Source organism: Tinamus guttatus, unplaced genomic scaffold, assembly GCF_059628265.1.
Source record: "Tinamus guttatus ecotype Peru unplaced genomic scaffold, ASM5962826v1 Tinamus_guttatus_pri_ptg000278l, whole genome shotgun sequence".
Taxonomy (NCBI): Eukaryota; Metazoa; Chordata; class Aves; order Tinamiformes; family Tinamidae; genus Tinamus; species Tinamus guttatus.
In genome coordinates this window covers 402564-421364 of record NW_028288812.1, presented here as the reverse complement: position 1 = coordinate 421364, position 18801 = coordinate 402564, and the positions used below count along the sequence as shown (strand labels likewise).

The following is an 18801-nucleotide window of genomic DNA, read 5'->3' as shown; positions in this document are numbered from 1 at the left end:
CTTCCTGGGCATTACCTCAAGTTTTCTTATTCTATCACCCGTGTCCAGTGCTCCTGTTTCCTCTCACATCCCCTGAGATGTCCACACTACAGAAATAAGCAGATTTGGCATAGTGCTTGGTGTGCTCTCCTGCCCATCTCTGGCTTGGAAAACTTAAAGCATCATGTCCCTCTGCAGACAGCTTAAAATATGTAATTCATGTGAGAAATTTCGTTGCACCTGACAGCCATGAATCTCTGGTAAAAGCAGTGAATAATTCCTGAGCTGCAGCACTAATGGACAGCATGAGTTGCATGATTCTCTAAATCCTAGTAGCAATTTTTCTATTTGAAGAATTGAACAAATGACCCAAAGATGGGTAAAGACCAGAGGCTACAACCCAGCAGGTGCTCTCTGCTGCCAAATAGTGTAAGGTTATGGTAGGAAGGCTGAAAGCAAATTTGCTTATTGCCAAAATTGCTTATTGCATTCTGTCTCAGGAAAAAGCAGGTGTCCTTAATGCTACAGAGAAGCCTCTTCCATTTTTCTTGCCCACCATAAAGTTGCACAGGGTAAGTTTTAGTGGGGGACTTGCACTGGTCTTTGGCTGGATGCTGCACCCCCTGACAGTCTGCATAACACCGCTCTGCAAATCATTAGCTAGGGTGGGATGGTTGGTTTGGCCCGTACATCACTATGATTCTGTGTGCATTTGGAGATGAATGGATGATCATCATAGTTGGATCATCCTGGTTCATCACGCACTGAATTACGTAGGTGTTGCTGGCATTTCCAGCTGGCATTTGAGGATGACAGAAAGCATGAGAGAGACGTGGATACTGTTGTGTTGGTCTTGCTGCCACCGTAACCCTGGTTGTGGGTGTGTGACACAAAAGTCATTTTAGTGTAGCAGAAGAGGCACAGAAATAGTGCAGGGAGGGAAGTTCCCTCAAGTTTAGAGGCAATTTGTGTCTGAGTCCTGAGTAGGGGCCCTGGTTCTTCATGTATTCAGCTGGAGAACGAATTGCTGGGCTCTGACACTTGTCTGCTCCTTGCCTTAGGCATGAGTAAAGCACCAGGCTGAAGGAGATGCTGAATATCAACTGCGAAGTCTGGTTGTGACATTTCATTTAGGATAATGCCACTCTGTTAACCCTCAGCAGTGAAGAGGAGCTCAAGAAGAGCTGCTCAACTGTAGCGTAGGCAGTTCAGCACTAGCATTGAGTTTTTGGGAGAGTTCTGTATTCTGTGCTTGCTTGCTCTTTGTCACTAAGTGTAGAGAAGCCAGCTTTGCTGGCAGACGGGCTTTTTTGACATACTCAGGTTGCTAAACTGGTCTTCCAGCCATAGCATAGCATCACAGAGTGGCTCTGCTATGACTGAAGAGTCTTCTGCAGCGCTGCTGCCACTTTTGTAGAGCATCTTCTATGTTAGAGAGGTCTAGATTCTGCTGTTGCTACAGGGAAGGAGGAGAAGGACATGAACTGCTTGTGCTGGCAGCTGGAGATAAGACCGAAACAGCCTGATTTTGGAAGTTGCTGTCTGTGTGCAGAGCACTGTCCGGAACAGCAGGAAATTGAGTGTGACCCTCTTGGGCAGTCTTACCTGGATTTCTCTAAGCAGGCAGAGGAGTCCCCAATCTCCTTCCTGAGCTGTCTAATGAAGAGGCTGGAGCCATGTGGTTCTACAGCTGCTCTGCAAGTTGCTGTCTTATCTTAGTGAAGTTAGGTGGGGTTGGGGATATAAAGTCTGCCATGACCTGTGGTAATCATCCATGTCCTGTCACTGAAATGTCTTTTGCCTGCTTGCCTTGTTGTGTGTATTTCACAATGGTATTGCCTCTGACTGTTCTTCTGTGTAAATTCCCCATTTTATCTTTGTGTCTGTTGATCATTGTCAGAACTTATGCTTCAAAAATTCTACTAGGAAAGACAGCGGAGAAGTTTATTATTGTTACGGGTCTTTCGTGATCCCGTAGTGATGGTTTTGGCCTGGTTCCAGTGGCTGACAGCTGCATGGGGACAGGAGTGAATCCTAGATACTGTAGACACAATCTACGTTCTCCCAGTGTGTGTAGGTTTTCATGTCAGACATCGGGACCCTGAGGCATTCCCTGTTAAATCTCAACTTGCAGCTAGGAATTAGCTGACCAAAAGTATTAGAGGAATGAATAATAATAACAGTAATGAGATATGTCCCTATGGATACATGTTCTTTCATCATTGTGCTTTTATGTTGAGCCAGGAATTCTAATTGGAGTCTGCAGACTGATAAAATTAATAAATAGAGGAGACAATAAGCAGTACTGTTTAATCTCAAAAGGCAGTAGCACAATTTGCAGAAGGCTAAAAGTAGGCTCTGTATAATAAAAAAAGAAAACAAAGTAATGATATCTGCTTAAAATAAATGTACTAATGGAGTATGCATGGATAGCAAAAGAAAATAGGAGAAAGGAGTAAAAATGCAAAAAATGCATGTGGTCACTCTCAAATATATTGACTTATTTTATGGGTTCCAGTTTTAAATACAAGTAAACAAATGCATAATGCATGTCACATTGCCCATGGAAGATTTTTTTTTTCTAAATTATTGTTCTAGTTGCAGGGCTGGGATTGAAATAAGTGTGCAGAGCAGTCAATCAGTATTGCACTTGTATATATTCTGTCTTTATTGGAACTGGAATATCTGTGAATGGAATCTAAATACATACTTAATTACATCCTCTGATGTACCCATCTTTCGTCTGATCTCAAACTGTTGCTGTATTATATCACCTGCACGCATCCGTTTCATTTAAGTAAATTTTCCCTCAAATGGCGTATTTCTCGTTACGTATATTGAAATGACTTGTAATGGTTTAAAATCTAGATAATATAGGCATGGACGTGCATGTGTGGATGTATGTGTATAATATATATGCTGAGAAAGGTTGTGAAATCCCTGTCCATGGAGAATTTCAGTGCTGAAAAACCTGGTCTTGCCCCAGCATTAGCCCTGCTTTGAGGAGGAAGTGGTTTAATTTTCTTCAGAGGTCTCATCTGACCTGAGTCTTTCTGTGACTCTGAAGTTTAAAACCTGTCATGGAGCCCGAGCATTGCCAAAAGACTTTTATTGTGTTAATATGATGTATTTCTGTAAGGATTGTAATTCAGGGGCTAAAGGATAGCTCTGTCAAGATGGAGTCTCCTTAACATCCTTAAAGGAAATTAGCCTGACGTTGTTTTCTCTTGAAAGTGCAAAGAGCATTGAGCAGGGTTTTGTTCAGGTCAAGTGCGTGTGTTTACAGTTGGGCATGAGTTGTTGAGTCAGTAAATGGGAATAATAGAGTGAGAACAGGAAGGCAGGACTAAATGTTGGTGCTGACCAGCAGAAGGGTTGTACTTACCTCAGAGAATCTTCTGAGTTTTCAAGTGCATGTATGCAGCAGCTAGGATATTAAATCTGCATGCTGAAATCTTGAAGCAGTAGACACAGAATTGTGTAATGCTCTTCTCTGTCCGTTCCTAGATTTGGGCCACCATAAACTCAGCTTGCTTATTGTTAGGTGACAGCACAGATCTTACCTCTGTCTGCAGCTTCCCCTCCAAAACTGCTCGGGTAAGGGAAAGGTCTGCCTTGCAATTATTTACACACCCTGCTGTTAGGCAAGCAAACCCTGTTAGCATTAGGGCAGTTCCAGTGTAAAACACACATGGAGATAGAACCTCCTTGTAGAAAAAATAAAGCTAAGCGGTTTGCAGCTTAAAGGACTTTTTAAAGGAAAAGTAGGTACAGCAGATATTGTATGTGCATGTACGTGTACTTAAGTAAATGGCTTTGAGTCTGGTGTAATGAGTTTGGAAGTGTGGAAAGGAAAACATGAATTGGTATATTTATCTTTCATTATCAGGTTGATTAATAAACATTGTGTAGTTCGTTTGCGCCCTGCTCTTTTTGTGGTGGCCAGTTTGCCATTGCGTTTGCTTGGATCAGCAAAGAAATCTTTGGTAGGTTTTCACGAGTTCATTTGCTCCCTAGCTGACACACACAGATGTGGCGGAGAGTCTGTCTCCAAACACTCTTGTATATATCCTTGCCTAACAGCCGTTGGATATGATGCCTGATTCCCAGACGTTCAAGTTTGACAGGGCCCTTTGTCAAAGGACGTGGCTTGACTTCTGTGTGCTTTGCTGCCTTGTGCTGCTGTGATTGCATCTTGTGAGCGATGATATTCCAGGCTATAGAAAGGTAGAAGTGGCATGCGACCAGATCAATGAAATGGCTAATGATGGATGCTGGTGGTAAAGAAGAAGGAGACCATGATCCACATCCTCCTGGATATGTCACTGTATCTGCAGGTTTTCCAACTCAGTGATTTTTTTTTTAAAGCAGTACTGAAGGTGAGTGGGGAGGATTGCCTGAGCTTGCATGCAGAGTTTCATACAAAGAAGTAAGCGCACATTTTTATTTGTTTGGAAAACGAATCCAGACCAAACGTCATGGCCCTTCTGTATACAGGGTAAACTCCATGATTTCATCATTAAGAAATCTTTCTGATACATATCCTCTCAACATTACGTGACAACGCTCTTCATAAAGGAAATATCTGCCTACAATTTGTTCGGGAAGTGAGACCAGTGGATTCCTTTGGTTCAAGAAAGTTAGTTGAGGGTTAGAATCACAGAATCAGAGTCATTATGGTTGGAAAAGACGTTCAAGATCATCATGAAGTCCAACTGTCCCTTAAAAACCATCCAGTTAAACCATGTCCCTAAGTGTCTCATGTACACGTTTCTTGAGCACTGCCAGAGGCGGTGACTGCACCACTTCCCTGCGCAGCCTGTCCCAATGCTTCACCACTCTTTCTGTGTAGAAACCTAGGTCTACCCAGGTCTATCCTAAGTCTATCCAGAACCTCCCCTCATGCAACTTGAGGCCATTTCCTCTTGTTCTATCTGTAGTTATTCTGGAGAAGAGATTGATCCCTGTCTCACTACAGGTTCCTTTCAGGTAGTTGTGGAGAGCAATAAGGTCTCCCCTAAGTCTCTTCTTCTCCGGACTAAACAATCTCAGCTCCCTTAGCTCCTCCTCTTGATGTTTGTACTCCAACGTACAACGGGGACGATCCCTTCCCTGCTCCTGCTGTCCACCCTGTTCCTGACAGCAGCCAGGAGGCCCTTGGCCTTCTCGGCCACCTGGGCTCGCTGCTGGCTCGTGTCGACCAGCACCCCCAGAGCCTTCTCTGCCCTCAGCTCTCCAGCCGCTCTGCCCCCAGCCTGTAGCGCCGCATGGGCTTGTTGTGACCCAAGTGCAGGACCTGGCGCTTGGCCTTGTTGAACCTCATATGGCTGGTGTCAGCCCATGGATCCAGCCTGTCCAGATCCCTCTGCAGAGCCTTTCTACCCTCAAGCAGATCAGCTCTTCTTCCAGCTTGGTGTTGTCTGCAAATTTGCTGAGGGGGCCCTCAATTCCCCCATCCGAATCATCAATAAAAGATACTAAGTTCTTCAACATTTTATGCAGTTTTAAAACTGAGGCACGAAATTTATTGGCAGTTTTTTTTTTTTTTTAATATACAGCGACTTTACTGCAGCCAGTAACTTCTGTAAATTCTCAGTATGGGAAATTTGCATTACTCTCTGTAGAGTGTGTTAACCATTGCCTTCTCAGACTCACTTCAAAGCCTGTAGATCGTTCTTTTTCATGAGAACTTCTCCTGTATCTCTGCTGGTAGTTACATGTTCTCGCCTCTAATATCAATGAATTAAATAAAAACTGTGATTCACAAAAATTGAATAGGGATGAGTATATGACCTACCTAGATAGTAATAAAAGCTTTGTCAAGCAGGAGATGTCTTTTGCTTTTTGTTTAGTGTTATTTATTATAACTCCTCTTGTATTATCCACAAAAATAATATAAATAATTAAGAATATAAATAAGTAGAATATGACTAATCTAGATATCCACTAAATCAGTCAGCAGACAGATTTTTCTACCCTGAAGTTGCTGTCTCAAGGATGCTGTTCTGTATCTTGCTAAGGATAATCCCAAACGGCTTGTTTATCTTAGTTTGGTAAGCTCTCTCAGTAATTTCTCGGTCCTTGCATTTAGATCTATTTATTGTTTTCTTGCTTTGGATGCATATAGAAACCATGCTTTTACATGTACAAGCACTGCTTTAGACTTTAATATAATATGGCAGGTATGTTCTTTGCTAAAGAACATACTTTAACTGTGAAGCTTTCATTGTAGTTAAAACATAAGAGGTGGGCAAAGGAGAGTCTCTGTGAAGTTTATCCCTGATAGCTTGTTTTTTTATTTGGTTTTTTTTTTTTTTTTTTTTTTTTAGTTTTGTATTGGTAACTTGGCTTCTTAGCTAGCATCTGTCTTACAGACAACAATATTAATTTTTGAATTTGACAGTTTATGATGTTAACTGGGACATGTTCATTTTCTTTTGCCTTTAACAGACTACCTGCTTGGGAACTCCTGAGACCTTTCTGCGAATCAGCAAGGGCTCACCTGCTTGATCTAGAAAGCTCAACTATAAGTTTCACATATTTTAGATTAATGCACTTTTTGTTATATCTTGGCATTTCTTTTACTTGAACTACATGATAGAGAATAGTACTGGTTTTATTTTTTTTTTCACTCCTATTTCTTTTTTGGAATTTTTGAACTGGTTTTCAAGTTGCTTTATGTGATTGATATTTACTTATTCTATCCTATGATTATTTCCAAGATGTTAGTTGCTAAGGGCCTGGGTTCTGAGTCTTTAAAGATTTTTTTCTTCATTTGTTTTCCCTGCATGCAACTCTTGAAAAGCTAAGATCAATTTATTGTTGTTAAAAGGAGAGCTGGATATATGCATGTAGGTGGATTAAACAGCAAGAGTATTTAGCTGGAAAATAGTTTACTCCATTTGAATGACTGAAAGCAAATACCTGTTCTTGGTACAGGTCACTAGGAGAGTGAATTACACAATACAACTCTTTAATCTGCCCAATATTTGGTAATTGGAGATGATAGTGTTCCCAGACTGCGACAATTTGCAGGGGTAGCTTCTTAGCACTTAGGAGATCTTGGTTGGACTTTCATAAGTGCAGAGGTAATACAGTTCTGCTTGACATGATGTGTGCTGTTTCAAGAAAACCTGCAAGGTGAGTGAGACAAGTGAGTATTTGTGAGTTACCTTAGATCTCTCGCTGCCGTGAGATATGCACAGAAATGTCTTTAGATGTTCTACGAAATGGAGGGGCTAGGTTAAGGTTCTTAATGATTTTTTTTTTTCCAAAAAAATCTGACTTGTAGGGGGAGTAGAAGCTCAAGTGTAGTGAATGAATACATAGACGGTAATGACTGTGAGATGTGTGGCCAAAGAAAGAACTATTAATCTTCATTTTTATGTTGGCCTGATTTAAATGCAGGGTATAGTATGCATGGTAATGCTACTGAGCCGTTTAGAAGGCTGTTTCTAAGTTCACAGTTTGTACTGAATTTATTAAAAAAGAAGAAAAAAGTAACAAGAATAGCAAGAACAACAAGAAAAACATCAATATAACCCCAAGCCAAGATTCTGATTGATTGATACCAGTCAGCACTGATAGATTTTTGGAAATCAGTCAGATTTCTGTTGTGTGTCTGGAGTGGGGGACAGGCATTATTTGTTTATTTTGCATTCTGCGTACTGTGCGGGCATATACTGGTGACAAGAGTTTGAAAGTTCATTGGATTGGATATTTCATGTATGTGGAGAAAGCTGGAAGTTTGATAGCGACATAGGCAGCTTTCTATTCTCAGTAGCACGTGTTTACTTTAAATTTACTACATCTAGTTTTCTGGCAAAAAGAGGCAAAGAGGCAGAAACACAAACTCTGTAGGACCCGCAGATTCTAATTTTTGTACTGACTGTGGCTAAATGTCAGCGGGCTGGCGAGTGGAACATCTGCCTGTTTTTGCATGCTGCTAGGGTACGCTGTGATCGCAAGACTTAAGCATGCTGGGCTGCTAGTCACAACATGAAGAGCTTTTTCTTTCTCCTTATTTTTCTTGATTGTTGACTGCGGGTCGTTGGTGGAGCCATCAAAATGTTCATAGCTTCATCACACAACAATGTACAACTTCTCTAATATGTCATTTCCTGAATTGTTGCAAATCTGCTTAACTCATCTCCTTTACTGGGGGAGCAACTCTGCTGTGGGACATACAGAGCATAGCTCTGTAAATCCTGATTTATGAGTGATTTATGTTAAATATGAGGGACCTCCCCCAAAAGTGTGCTTTGTCACCTGCACTTAATGATCTCTTGCTAGGTTATAAATTTGATGGTATAAATTTTTCTGTTTCATATTTATCCTTTTAAACAGTACTTGACTCTGGATACTCTAAATGTGTAAAAAGAAAGCTACTTTGAAAATATTTTGCTTGAAACTGAAAATTATTTTGTATAGGGCAGAGTATAGATGCTTTCTAAGCTGCCAAATGAATATGATCATAGCATCAGAGTCCTTGGATATATTAAAAAGTTCTCTGCTTGTTTTGGGAGATTTTTCTGCAGTTGTACAAGCATCATAAACCAGTTCACAGCAAACACAGGTGGGGTATAGCTCTGCAGCAAGATGACATTGCTCATTTCTGTGGGATGCCTTGCTAAGTGAGTAACAGAGCTGATGTGTTTTTAAAGGAAAATCTTGCACAAAAGGGAATGGGCAGAGGTGTTGTTATTGGCTGGGATCAGTTTGCTAGTCTGGAGGGCAGCAGCATCTTTGCTGAGAAAATGGTAACACTTCTGGGATGAAAAAGGGACTAAATTCCAGTCTCTGTAGTCCAGGAACTGGCTTGATAGCTTTTGGTCTGGGCTACTGTTTTCTGGCAATTCTGAGTAGGTATTCAAAGTGGATGTGACTGTCTTTTTTTAAGAGATACTGTATGGTTAGCTCTTCTATGGATAGCTACTATCTTCATTGCTAGTACAGCTTCAGGGCTGTTACAGAGACCATGGAAGAACTGCTTGTCTTGCGAGACTTGTGAGCAAGACTCTTGTTTCATATGGCTAAGTGACAACCTGGATCTGCCACATGCTCGCCTTTGCTACCAAAACAGCTAGTGTTGTCATGATCTCCTAAAAGCTACACCATTTTAAAAGTATTGCTGACAGTCAGAGCTTGTAACACTTTTTAGGCATGTAGAGTCCAGTGTTATTAAGGGTGGGATGGTGTTCTAGTTTTTGTGTATGCCATTTTTATCACCTGGCTGAAACAAAATTCTTGGAAGAAAGGAGCAGCCACAGCAGACAGGTAGGAACTAGTATGTTATTCACATTTTATGCAAAGATGACTTGTTATTTTGCATGTCAGCTGCAGAAATGTTGCAGGCAATACGAGCTGTCACCTCTCGGCTTTCTTTTTCTTTGTTCTAGTCTTTAAAGCAAGCCCTCGGGCCCAATATTCAGAAGTTTTTTAAGAATCTAACTTAAGCAGTCTTCAATGCTCAAATGCCTTCCCTTGTGGTCTGTTATGACAAAAGGAGCATGGAGCAGGTTGTTTACCTGCTCTGGGTCCACAGCATGATTTTATAGGACAGGAATCAACAATCTGTTTTGCAGGATTGCACAGTCCACGTTAACAGTCTTTCTTTAAGAGATAAGCCATAGATCTTCAATAGAACCCCTGGGAGCATTTTGAGACATGAATTTGGACTATGAATCCCCATCCTGAAGCCTCTTGGGGATTCCCTGATAACTATGACTCTCTGTCACAGCAGGGACCCACATGAAAGGTGGCTAGATCTAGCTAAAGAAAGAGGCAAGTTAACTCTATCCTGCTTCCAGATCAGTCCCTCTGTGTGAATACCTTTTCTAGACAAGAGTTACCATACCTCAGGATGTTACCACTCCTACACACCTAATCACATCTGGGACACATAAGGAAGAACTTTGATAGCCTAAATAATTGAGACATGTATGTAGGAGATGGTCAATGGCATCTACTTTACTCTTGTGCTTGCCAGCCATGATGAAGGGTCCCTAAGGAACGTCATCCATGAGTAGACTTGGAGATTCAGTGATCAGTTGTTTGCTGTTTCTTCCTGTAAGCGAATTAGTGAACATGTGACAAAGGTGGATGGTGACAAAGGTGGGTCTCTACCCCAATGTAATCTGGTGCAACAAGTTTTAGGTGACTCTGCTCATGTAGGGGGTTGAAGTAGATGATCTCCATTTGTCCCTTCCAATCTCAACCATTCTGCGATTCTGTAAGGCGAACGGTCAGTTCAGAAGTCAGAGGAACAAGTTTAGCTGTCTGCCTTGGGAAACGCACTTAACCCAAAATGTGGGAAGGGCACTGCATTCAGGCCTCAAGTTAGGACCTCCTGCGCTGACCATGGCCTGTGGACTAAGGTGGACAAACAACTGACCGAGACTTATTCACTATGTCATTGGTGAAAGGTTCTCTGAGAAGAGCCACGATACAAGTACAGCTGATTTGGAGCCCTTGCAAATCCCAGGGAACAGAGAGGCACTGTGTTTATCATGTGGAAAGGCCTGTTCATGATCCACAGCAGCTGTAAGATGTATCCTTGGTGAATAGGTTAGCCAGGCAAGGCTGGCTAGCCTGTGCTTTGTGAGATTGGCACATGTGGGAGCATGAGGACAGTGTGACATCCTCAGCAAATTCCTCATTTACCCTCTGCATCATGACCAGAAAATTCTTGAGCCCAGGGTCATGTATTTAATCAAAACAATTTGTTGCAGTGGCTAAATCCTGCAGGTTACCTGATCTGTGCTTGGATAATAGGAGCACTTCTTAACATTGCTAAGAAAGCATAGCTCAAAAGTTGGGGGCCTGGGATCTCTGAGAACTGTAGAAACAGTCTTCTGTAATGGAACTGTGAAAATGATTTTGGACTTTTGTAGCGGGTATGTTTCATTAGAGTTAATGAGCATGAGGTTTTCAAGCCATTTTGAATGAAGGCTTATTCCTCAAAGAAATAGAGAAATTTGAGATGTTTTAAAAGGGAAGAATTCACAGCTTTCAGCAAGTGTACGTGAAATCCAATAGCAGCATTGGCTAGCTGCTTTATCTAGGCTGAAAATTTGTCATTTTAATGGAAGTGGTTACAGTTACCTAGGACACTTTCCAGCACCTCAGGGGTGTAGAGGTACTTTTTGTTAGGCAATACAGACCACCAGGAAGGGAATTCCTATTGTTCACTTATTCACGCTATTTCTGCCTGAATAAGTTCAGAGAACATGGAGTTGGTGGAATGTTGCATGAGGAGAAATTTGCTCAGTCTGACATTGGGATAGGCGACCTGTTTGGAAGCATAGTTACAGTGTCACGGTGATCATGATATTGTTATTCATCTGGAGGGAAGGGGTTTTGCACCCAGTGTCTTTGCTCACCCAGTGAGCAAAGAAAGGCATTTTTTTCCAAAGAATACTGTAGCTGGTAATTTTCCAGACGCCGATCTGGTACAGATTAACAAAGACTGAAAGACTTTGGGGGCATATGGATTCTCCAGAGTGTTTATGCCCTCTTACACATCATTTAGTTTTGCTGTTAGAAAGCAGCATTTGTTTTGCTAGATTTCTTCTGAATAGCAACTTAGTCACTTCAGTCCTGTTGTTAGGTACCGTGGTTCTTAGGTTGTTATTAAGCTTAAGGCACATGACTGATATTTCCTGTTTGACAGTATTTTGTATGTAAAATCTCTCTCCTAGTGTATTTTTGGCAAATGAAGAAGGAATATCAAATAACTGCCCATGTTAGGGTGTTTTCTCTTTCATGGTGTGGTACAGTTATGCTAAAGAACAGCAGTTATTAGGTGTAAGCATCTCTAATAAGCAAGTAAGAGAGGAGCCCTTGATACCATGAACTCTTGCCAGGACTGCATCAGAGCACTGAACAGTTCAGCTGCAGGGTTTTTGGAGATAAACCTGTCCTTATGACTAGAAGAAATTAGTACTGTGTGATGCATGTTGTCTTTGTATTAAACATTTGCAGCCACTGACACTTCTCTGGCAGCCTGTTTTGATCAAAAATCATCTGGAGATGTTTTGGGATTACTGTTGTTGACCTGTGACCATCGGACAGTGAAGGCTTGTTCTGACATTTTACGTCTGCATGTTCTGTGAAGACAGATGCAACTTCTAAAGGGACCTTCTGGGGCCCCTTCCAACCTAAATTACTCTGTGAGCATCCTTATAATGAGAAATGGAAGAGAAGCCTCCTTCTGCAATTTGAGGTTCAGGGGTCTTCATTTGCTTGGTGTGCTGCTCTGCCTGTTCTGCATTGCATCTCTGTTTGTCTAGAAAGTAAGATTATCTCGGCCTGTTCGGTCATAGGGAGAATAATTCCTGTGAGATGATCATAGTGCCTATATAACCAATGTATATATCATATTAATATGTCAGTATCATATCATATCTTCATATCATATTATCATAATTTTGTGTGGGGGAAATGGAGGATGGTAATGCAGATTAAGAGGTGGGATTTCTTGCCCTTCAGTATTTCTGGGCTCCTAGTGAAGGAAGGAATCTGGATAAATATCTTCTTCACTGCTCCTTATTATCTAGTTTCACTAAATGCAGGTAAATGCAATGCTCCTTCAAGGGAAATGATAGCACAGATTGGTCCAACCACAGATTTTAAGAAGAATCTTATTCTGTGCCTTGTTGTTTTTCAACAATGAATTACAGTTACAGAGTTCTTTATTAATGCAGCAAAAAGAACAGCCCACGAGCATCCCGAAAAAAATTACTTTTTTTTGCTCTTATGGCTTATAACTCTAAAAAGATAGAGACAGTCTGCAGGTAGAAGCATGCTTTTTTCTTGTTTTGCCAAAGATGAACAAATGATTCTTTTAAGAGAAGAACTGCCCAGGATGGAATATGTTGAGTGACTAATTCTGTGTAATTTGCCCCTCACAATTATACAGTGCTTTGTGCTACTCAGAAAACTTTTTGAAATAGTCTGCCTTTGTAAGACATCTGGTGTGATGGATAGGAACAAGCATACTACTACTTCAGCACCAGTACATAACTGATGTGTGGAAGCTGCATGTTTGCCTGAGCCCGGACTGCATTTTGAAGATGGGATAGAATGCAGCTGCGTGAAACTTTCTGCTGTTTTCTTCACTTTTGAGGTGTTGCTTCCTTCTGACTTACGCCAGTGGCAATTCCATCAACATCTTCTTTCCTATCTTTCAGGTCCTGATACCAGATGACTACTCAGATCCATTTGATGCCAAAAGTGAGTTGAACAAAATGAGGAAAGGGGAGAACACGGGCTATATGGAACCATACGAAGCCCAGAGAATAATGACTGGTAAGAGGAAAGAATTGCAGATGTGTGTGTGGTTTAATTCTGAGGCAGTTCACATGAGTACTACAACTCTTCTGAAACAGGAATGTCTTTGGGCACATGGACGTGTGTTTTTGAAGATGTGCAGACAGTCAGTAGTAAATGTTGGGGAGGCTCTTGTAGAACTGTCTGCCTTGGCACCTAACTATTCCTCTGGATCTGGCAGTTGAGCACAGAGTGACCTAGGCCGTATTGTAGGAAGATGACAGTGATAGGAGTATTGGGAGTGTGCATGGCCCTGCGAGGTATTGGCAAGACTTGTGTACATAGCAGGGATGGCTGAAGCATGATACTGCGTTAGCTGACTTAATTATCCAGTTTCCTTCTGACTTTGCTGCTCTGCCTTTTTTCAGCTTTTTGGTCCTCCCTTTACTGGAGGAAGGCTGCAAAGCTGCACCCTCATGTTATTTTGTTCTGTGATTCTCTCGTGCTCTGTTTTTCTGTGTCTGTGGACAAAATGTGACCCTTTAGGATCCCTTTGTGTATTCAACCGCTACTCTTTATAGGCTGCTTATTTTGTTGCCGTGAAGGTAGGTGGCTTATGGAAGTACTTTGTTCTCATATTATGTAAGGTATATAATGTAATTATTACTCACGCGTTTTCCTCATATGATCTGAATTCATTTCCTACAAATTGGCTTTTGCAGTCTGTAAACTCCTCCAGGGGCCTGAAGCCTTATCTTCTGTATTTATACATGTTTGACTCAGCACATACCTTTGGCGCAGGAGCAGTGCTGCATTTTTCAGATGTGCAGTAGGTCCTTTTATTCTCCTTATAAGCTGAAGGTCACAATAATTCTGTATTGCCTAGTTAAGTTATTTGTGTTTTTCTTATCTAGTAACAACTCCTGCTTTTGTTTAGGAAAGATTAATCAGTGGGAGAAGGTGAGGGATTTTGATGCAAAGATCCATGTTGTCTGTTCTCAGTTTTCTTTTTTTAAAGAGCAAGCCTGGTGAAAGGCACAGGAGATGACCTGCAGAGTACATTGTTTGGAAGCTTTCCGAAACTTATAAGGGGAGTAAGAGTATTTATCTTCTTCATGTAAATCTCATTTTAGCCGAACAATCTTTAAATAAATAAATAAATTGCTTTGAATAGATTCTTGCTACTTAAACGGCATTGATGAAAGAGTGTTTTTTCCTCGGTAGAAATATAATAGTGAGCATTTTCGATTTGAAATTGACAGTGTACTGATTTCCCTCTCCTTATATTTAGGTCAAGAAATTATTCTGTATCCTCTTCCAGGGCTAGGCATAATAAACGGAATGATTATGTGGGCTATACTGCGTGGGTTAGCAGTCATTTTCTGTAGTTTTACAATTGTGAAACATTTGTCTACAGCCTCCTTGGGCAAATCAATATTTGGTGCATCTGAGGATCTGGCAGCTCTGCTGTGTATGTTCTTACAAAGCAGATGTGAGGAGCTCTCAGATGATAAAAGTATTTCCAAATACTGTGGTTTGATTGAATATATTTGTATTCAATTGTATTATCTTCACATTTATATACGAATATTTAATTGAATATATTCAATCAAACTGCAGTGTTAGAAATGCTTTTATCACACAACAGGTATCCTGAATATACCTTTGAGCTGGCTTAACTCCTGAAGATGCTGAGTGCTTTTTTGACAGCTGGGCATTTGGTTTCCTGTCGTCTTGTCCTGATGCTTATAAAGGAAAAGAGTAAGTCTTCCAGTGAACCAAGATTATTCAGTATGCAATTCTCATATGATTTTTTTTTCTATTGTATAACTGCTACAGGGTAGCCATTCTAAAGAAAGCTTTTTGATTTAGTTTGGTTTGGTCTCAAAATGAGACCAGCAGGGACACCTCTCAGCAGAGAACAGCAACAACGAAAAAGCCACAATTTTTGCTAAATGCTTCCAAGAAGCCCCCAGGTCTGCCCAGAAGGGCAGTGCTCTCAAAGTGGATTCAGCCGCCTGCAGGGTAACACTACCCCCTTCTCCCAGTTCAGGCCAGTCCTCAGGGGTGGCCAGTGTGTCAAGCACGTAGCTACCAGCCAGTAGCTCAGATGGGGCCGTTCAGGAAGCCAAGGGTGAGTGACCTTTGCTAGGTCCTCACCTTCTCCTTTTGTCTTTTCCAACCACGGCGTCGTTGTTTGTGTGTCCTGCCGGCTACGCCACATGTAAGGATGGGGCAACAGGTTGCCCAAGCATCCAGCAGGAGCCGGCACACAAACACAAGGCAAGCAGTGGTCAAATTAAGGCTTTTATTACCTCCACTTCTTGCCATGGAACGATGCTCAGCTGTGCCTAGAAGCTCCCCATCATTTTCATCCCCCTGCCGGGAAAGTGAGGAGCCTCCGTACAGAAGCAGAGGTAGTAAAAGTATACATGAAAACCACTACAGATACCAAAAATTATACTGTTTTCCAAAAATCCTGAAAACTAGGTGGACAAGAAAAGAAGAAAGTAATCTTTTCCAAAAAGATGCTGGCATTGCTGATGCTGCCATGATATCCAAATCCTAATGAGATAAATGGGGAAGGGTTGGAAGACAAAGAGGAGAAGAAATAGGAAAAAAAAAAAACAAGATAACACTGCTGTAATTCTTTCCTATAAGGCTGCTTTGTTTGAGAGGTCTAGCAGTAGAAAGGACTCTGTTCTTCCACAATAGCCCTGGAGCACTGGGAAACTGCAGAGTACATCCCAAAAGGATTCACTCTGGGTCTCTTGCAAAGCGTCAGCTGTCTCCCTGATCCAGGTGCAAGTTGAGTGCTTCCACTTTAACTCTCATGCATGCTGTTGCTCTTATTTTGCCTCCTAGCATTGGTCATGCTGGAGGGAGATTGTTTTCCCCTTAAGCTGCTCTAAAAATCACAAGACCTTATTGCAGGGTCACATGTCCAGGGGAAATCCAATCTTGGATCATCATTCAGCTGTATTCTTGAATCATACGTATCCTGTGATATAAGTTAGTTGGGGTCTGTGCTTGCTCAAGTCTCAGCCATGGAGTCTGGAAGAAACACAGCACAGCAAATCTGAGGGCTTTTTCTTCTCCTCTCCAGCTCATGGGAAGGGGAGAAAGGTGCGGTAAATCTGCTTGGTTTTCTTTCTGTCATGTCTGCAACAGTTCTGCGCTGTTGGGAACAAGAAGGTGTTTTAAACCCTTAGTTATAGACAACACAACGATTTACTTCCTTCCAGCAGACAAGTTGCTGAGTGTCTTTGAGAATTCAATGTCTGTGTCCATGCAGCTTCACAGCTACAAGGCCCACGAGTTCAGCCTGTTTGCCTATGAGACATATTGTCCTTCTGAATGCCATTTTTCTGACCATGTGCTGTATGCCTGCTGCAAGGTGAACTTTCCCGAATTCTGCACCAAATGCTGGTGAAGACCCATGCTAAAGAGCCCTGTGCTCCTCTGGGCTGTTCCATTCTGACACTGGGGAGAAGTGCAAGTGTAGGGAGACCAGTCGGCCTCCCAGCCCCCTTGGTGGCACCACCTGGCTGCAAAATGTGGCTGTGATCCTGTTCCTGCTCCTGTGTGAGCAGTGCCCAAATATGGAACAGAATTTTTTAACCCACCAGGAGTCCTTGCTGATCTGGCTGCTGACTCCATTCTCCTCTGTGACAGGAGATTTTGTTTTCTCCTTTTCTCTCTCTTTCCTCTCTCTCCCTTCTCTCTCCCTCTCTCTCTCCCTCTCTTTTCTTCTATTCTACCTCTGTTTCTTCTAGAAGAAGTATTCTATTCTTCTTCTTCTACTTCTTTTTTATCATTTCTTTTTTTCTTCCTGTACTTTTATTGACTGGAAGCACATTGCAGAGAAACAGTTTTAAGTGCTGTTCTCTCTGGCAGGAGGATATTAAATGAGGAATTCTGTAGATGACATTGTAAATCAGGCTCTTATGTGGTAGAGTACCCTGAAAAAATAAACTGTTGTGATATTAAACCTTCCATGTGGGGGAAAGACAGCCTACCAGCTGGGGATGGTTCAAAACCTGAGATGTTTAATCTGTTGCTCACATTTTCCTTGAAAAAATGGAGAAACAGTTTGGAAGAACACAGCCAGGAACTAGAAGGGGGAAGCAATCATGCCCTCTCCTTGTCCTCAGGAGGAATGCACCCACTGTCCCCATCTTGCGAATTACTTCACATAGCAACCCTGTGCAGAAACAAGGCAAAAAAAGGCATTCGAGCTCTAGCATTCAAATTAGTTCTCACTTGCATGCTAGGTAATTTCCATTTAGGCTACGCCATGTTTAATATGAGCAAGTTACATTGCCCGTCATAGAGGATGCAAGGTGAGCACTGCCAAATCCTCCAGCATTCATTCCCCAATGTGGGACAAGCTAACTCACAGGTAAGATGCAAACTGATTTGCACAATGCCCTTAAAGAAATAGCCCTTTTTTCTTTTTTTTTTTTTTAATGCACTCAGTATATCATTACCTCCTGCATGTGAGTTCTGTGCAGACAGACAAAGGCAGGAAAGGGATTTTGGTGACTGCCAAAGAATTTTTCATCTTTTGGAATAATGGGGCAGAGCACAGGGAGGGCAGCTACCCAGGGAAGAGCAGGGAATTACATTACATTGAAGTAAAAGTGATTCCCTAAAACCCCCTCAAAAATACTGTGAAAAAAGTCTACAGGAGGATAATGTCCTTACTGTTCAGAAAGCTATATTAGGTTTACACATTGCAGATACAGCAAATCTGAAAAAATCTTAAAGCAAACCCTACGATGACAATACAAGTCACATGGATCTGCATAATTATAACAACAACCACATTATCCTCCTGTAGATTAGCTTCTTTTACAACATGCAAAAGACAATGGACATTTTCTTCACCTCAAACTAAAGCATCCAGTAGCTAGTGGTCAAAACATGTAATCGCATTGCTTTTTGTTGTTGTTTTTTAAAAAGCACCAAACATTTCCATAAGGTTCGGTTTACTGCTGGGGGACACTTATTTGACATACCATGCCACTGTAAGCCTTGGAATACTTCCAAGGCTTTTATTTCTGTGGAAAACAAGAGCACTTCCCTTTTGTAGCATTCCTTTCGATGAAACGTGATGAAATCAAAACACAGGAGTCTTCCTGAAAGAGCTGTGTAAGGAACATCACGTATGAAAATGTTCCCTGAAGCTAAGCACTAGTAAGAGGGTTTTTCTCCTAGGAGTACGAAATAAAGATTCAGCTGGGCAGGCACTCAAGGCATCAGGAGAGCATGTTCATGTGTGATAACAGGAACAAACCTTGGCTGCCTGCAGTCAGTGCACAGAAAAGGGAATCTACTGCAAAGCCATAAATCACATGAATCCCTCGGTTGGTTTTATTTGTTTGTTTGTTTTCAACATTTACTGTTCTACAGTGAAATAAAGAGACTTATAAGGTATTTGGATACTGATATGTTAACTTACAGACAAACCAACAGAAGTATGAATAAGCTGTTTGGACTCACTAGTGTGTCAGCTTCCCAAAGTTACCCACATATATCAGGTGTAAATAT

General features: G+C 41.6%; 1 protein-coding gene across 2 annotated transcripts in view; it reads left to right on the top strand.

Annotated features, from left to right (window-relative positions):
* Positions 1-18801, top strand: part of SHB (SH2 domain containing adaptor protein B) — a 56222-nt gene that overhangs the window by 8472 nt on the left and 28949 nt on the right. The window contains exons 2-3 of one of the 2 annotated variants that reach the window (XM_088527320.1): positions 3487-3576; positions 13170-13287. In XM_088527320.1, the coding sequence (XP_088383446.1) occupies positions 3487-3576; positions 13170-13287 (208 nt within the window). The remainder of the gene's footprint in view (positions 1-3486; positions 3577-13169; positions 13288-18801) is intronic. The other variant, XM_088527321.1, reaches the window with a different exon arrangement.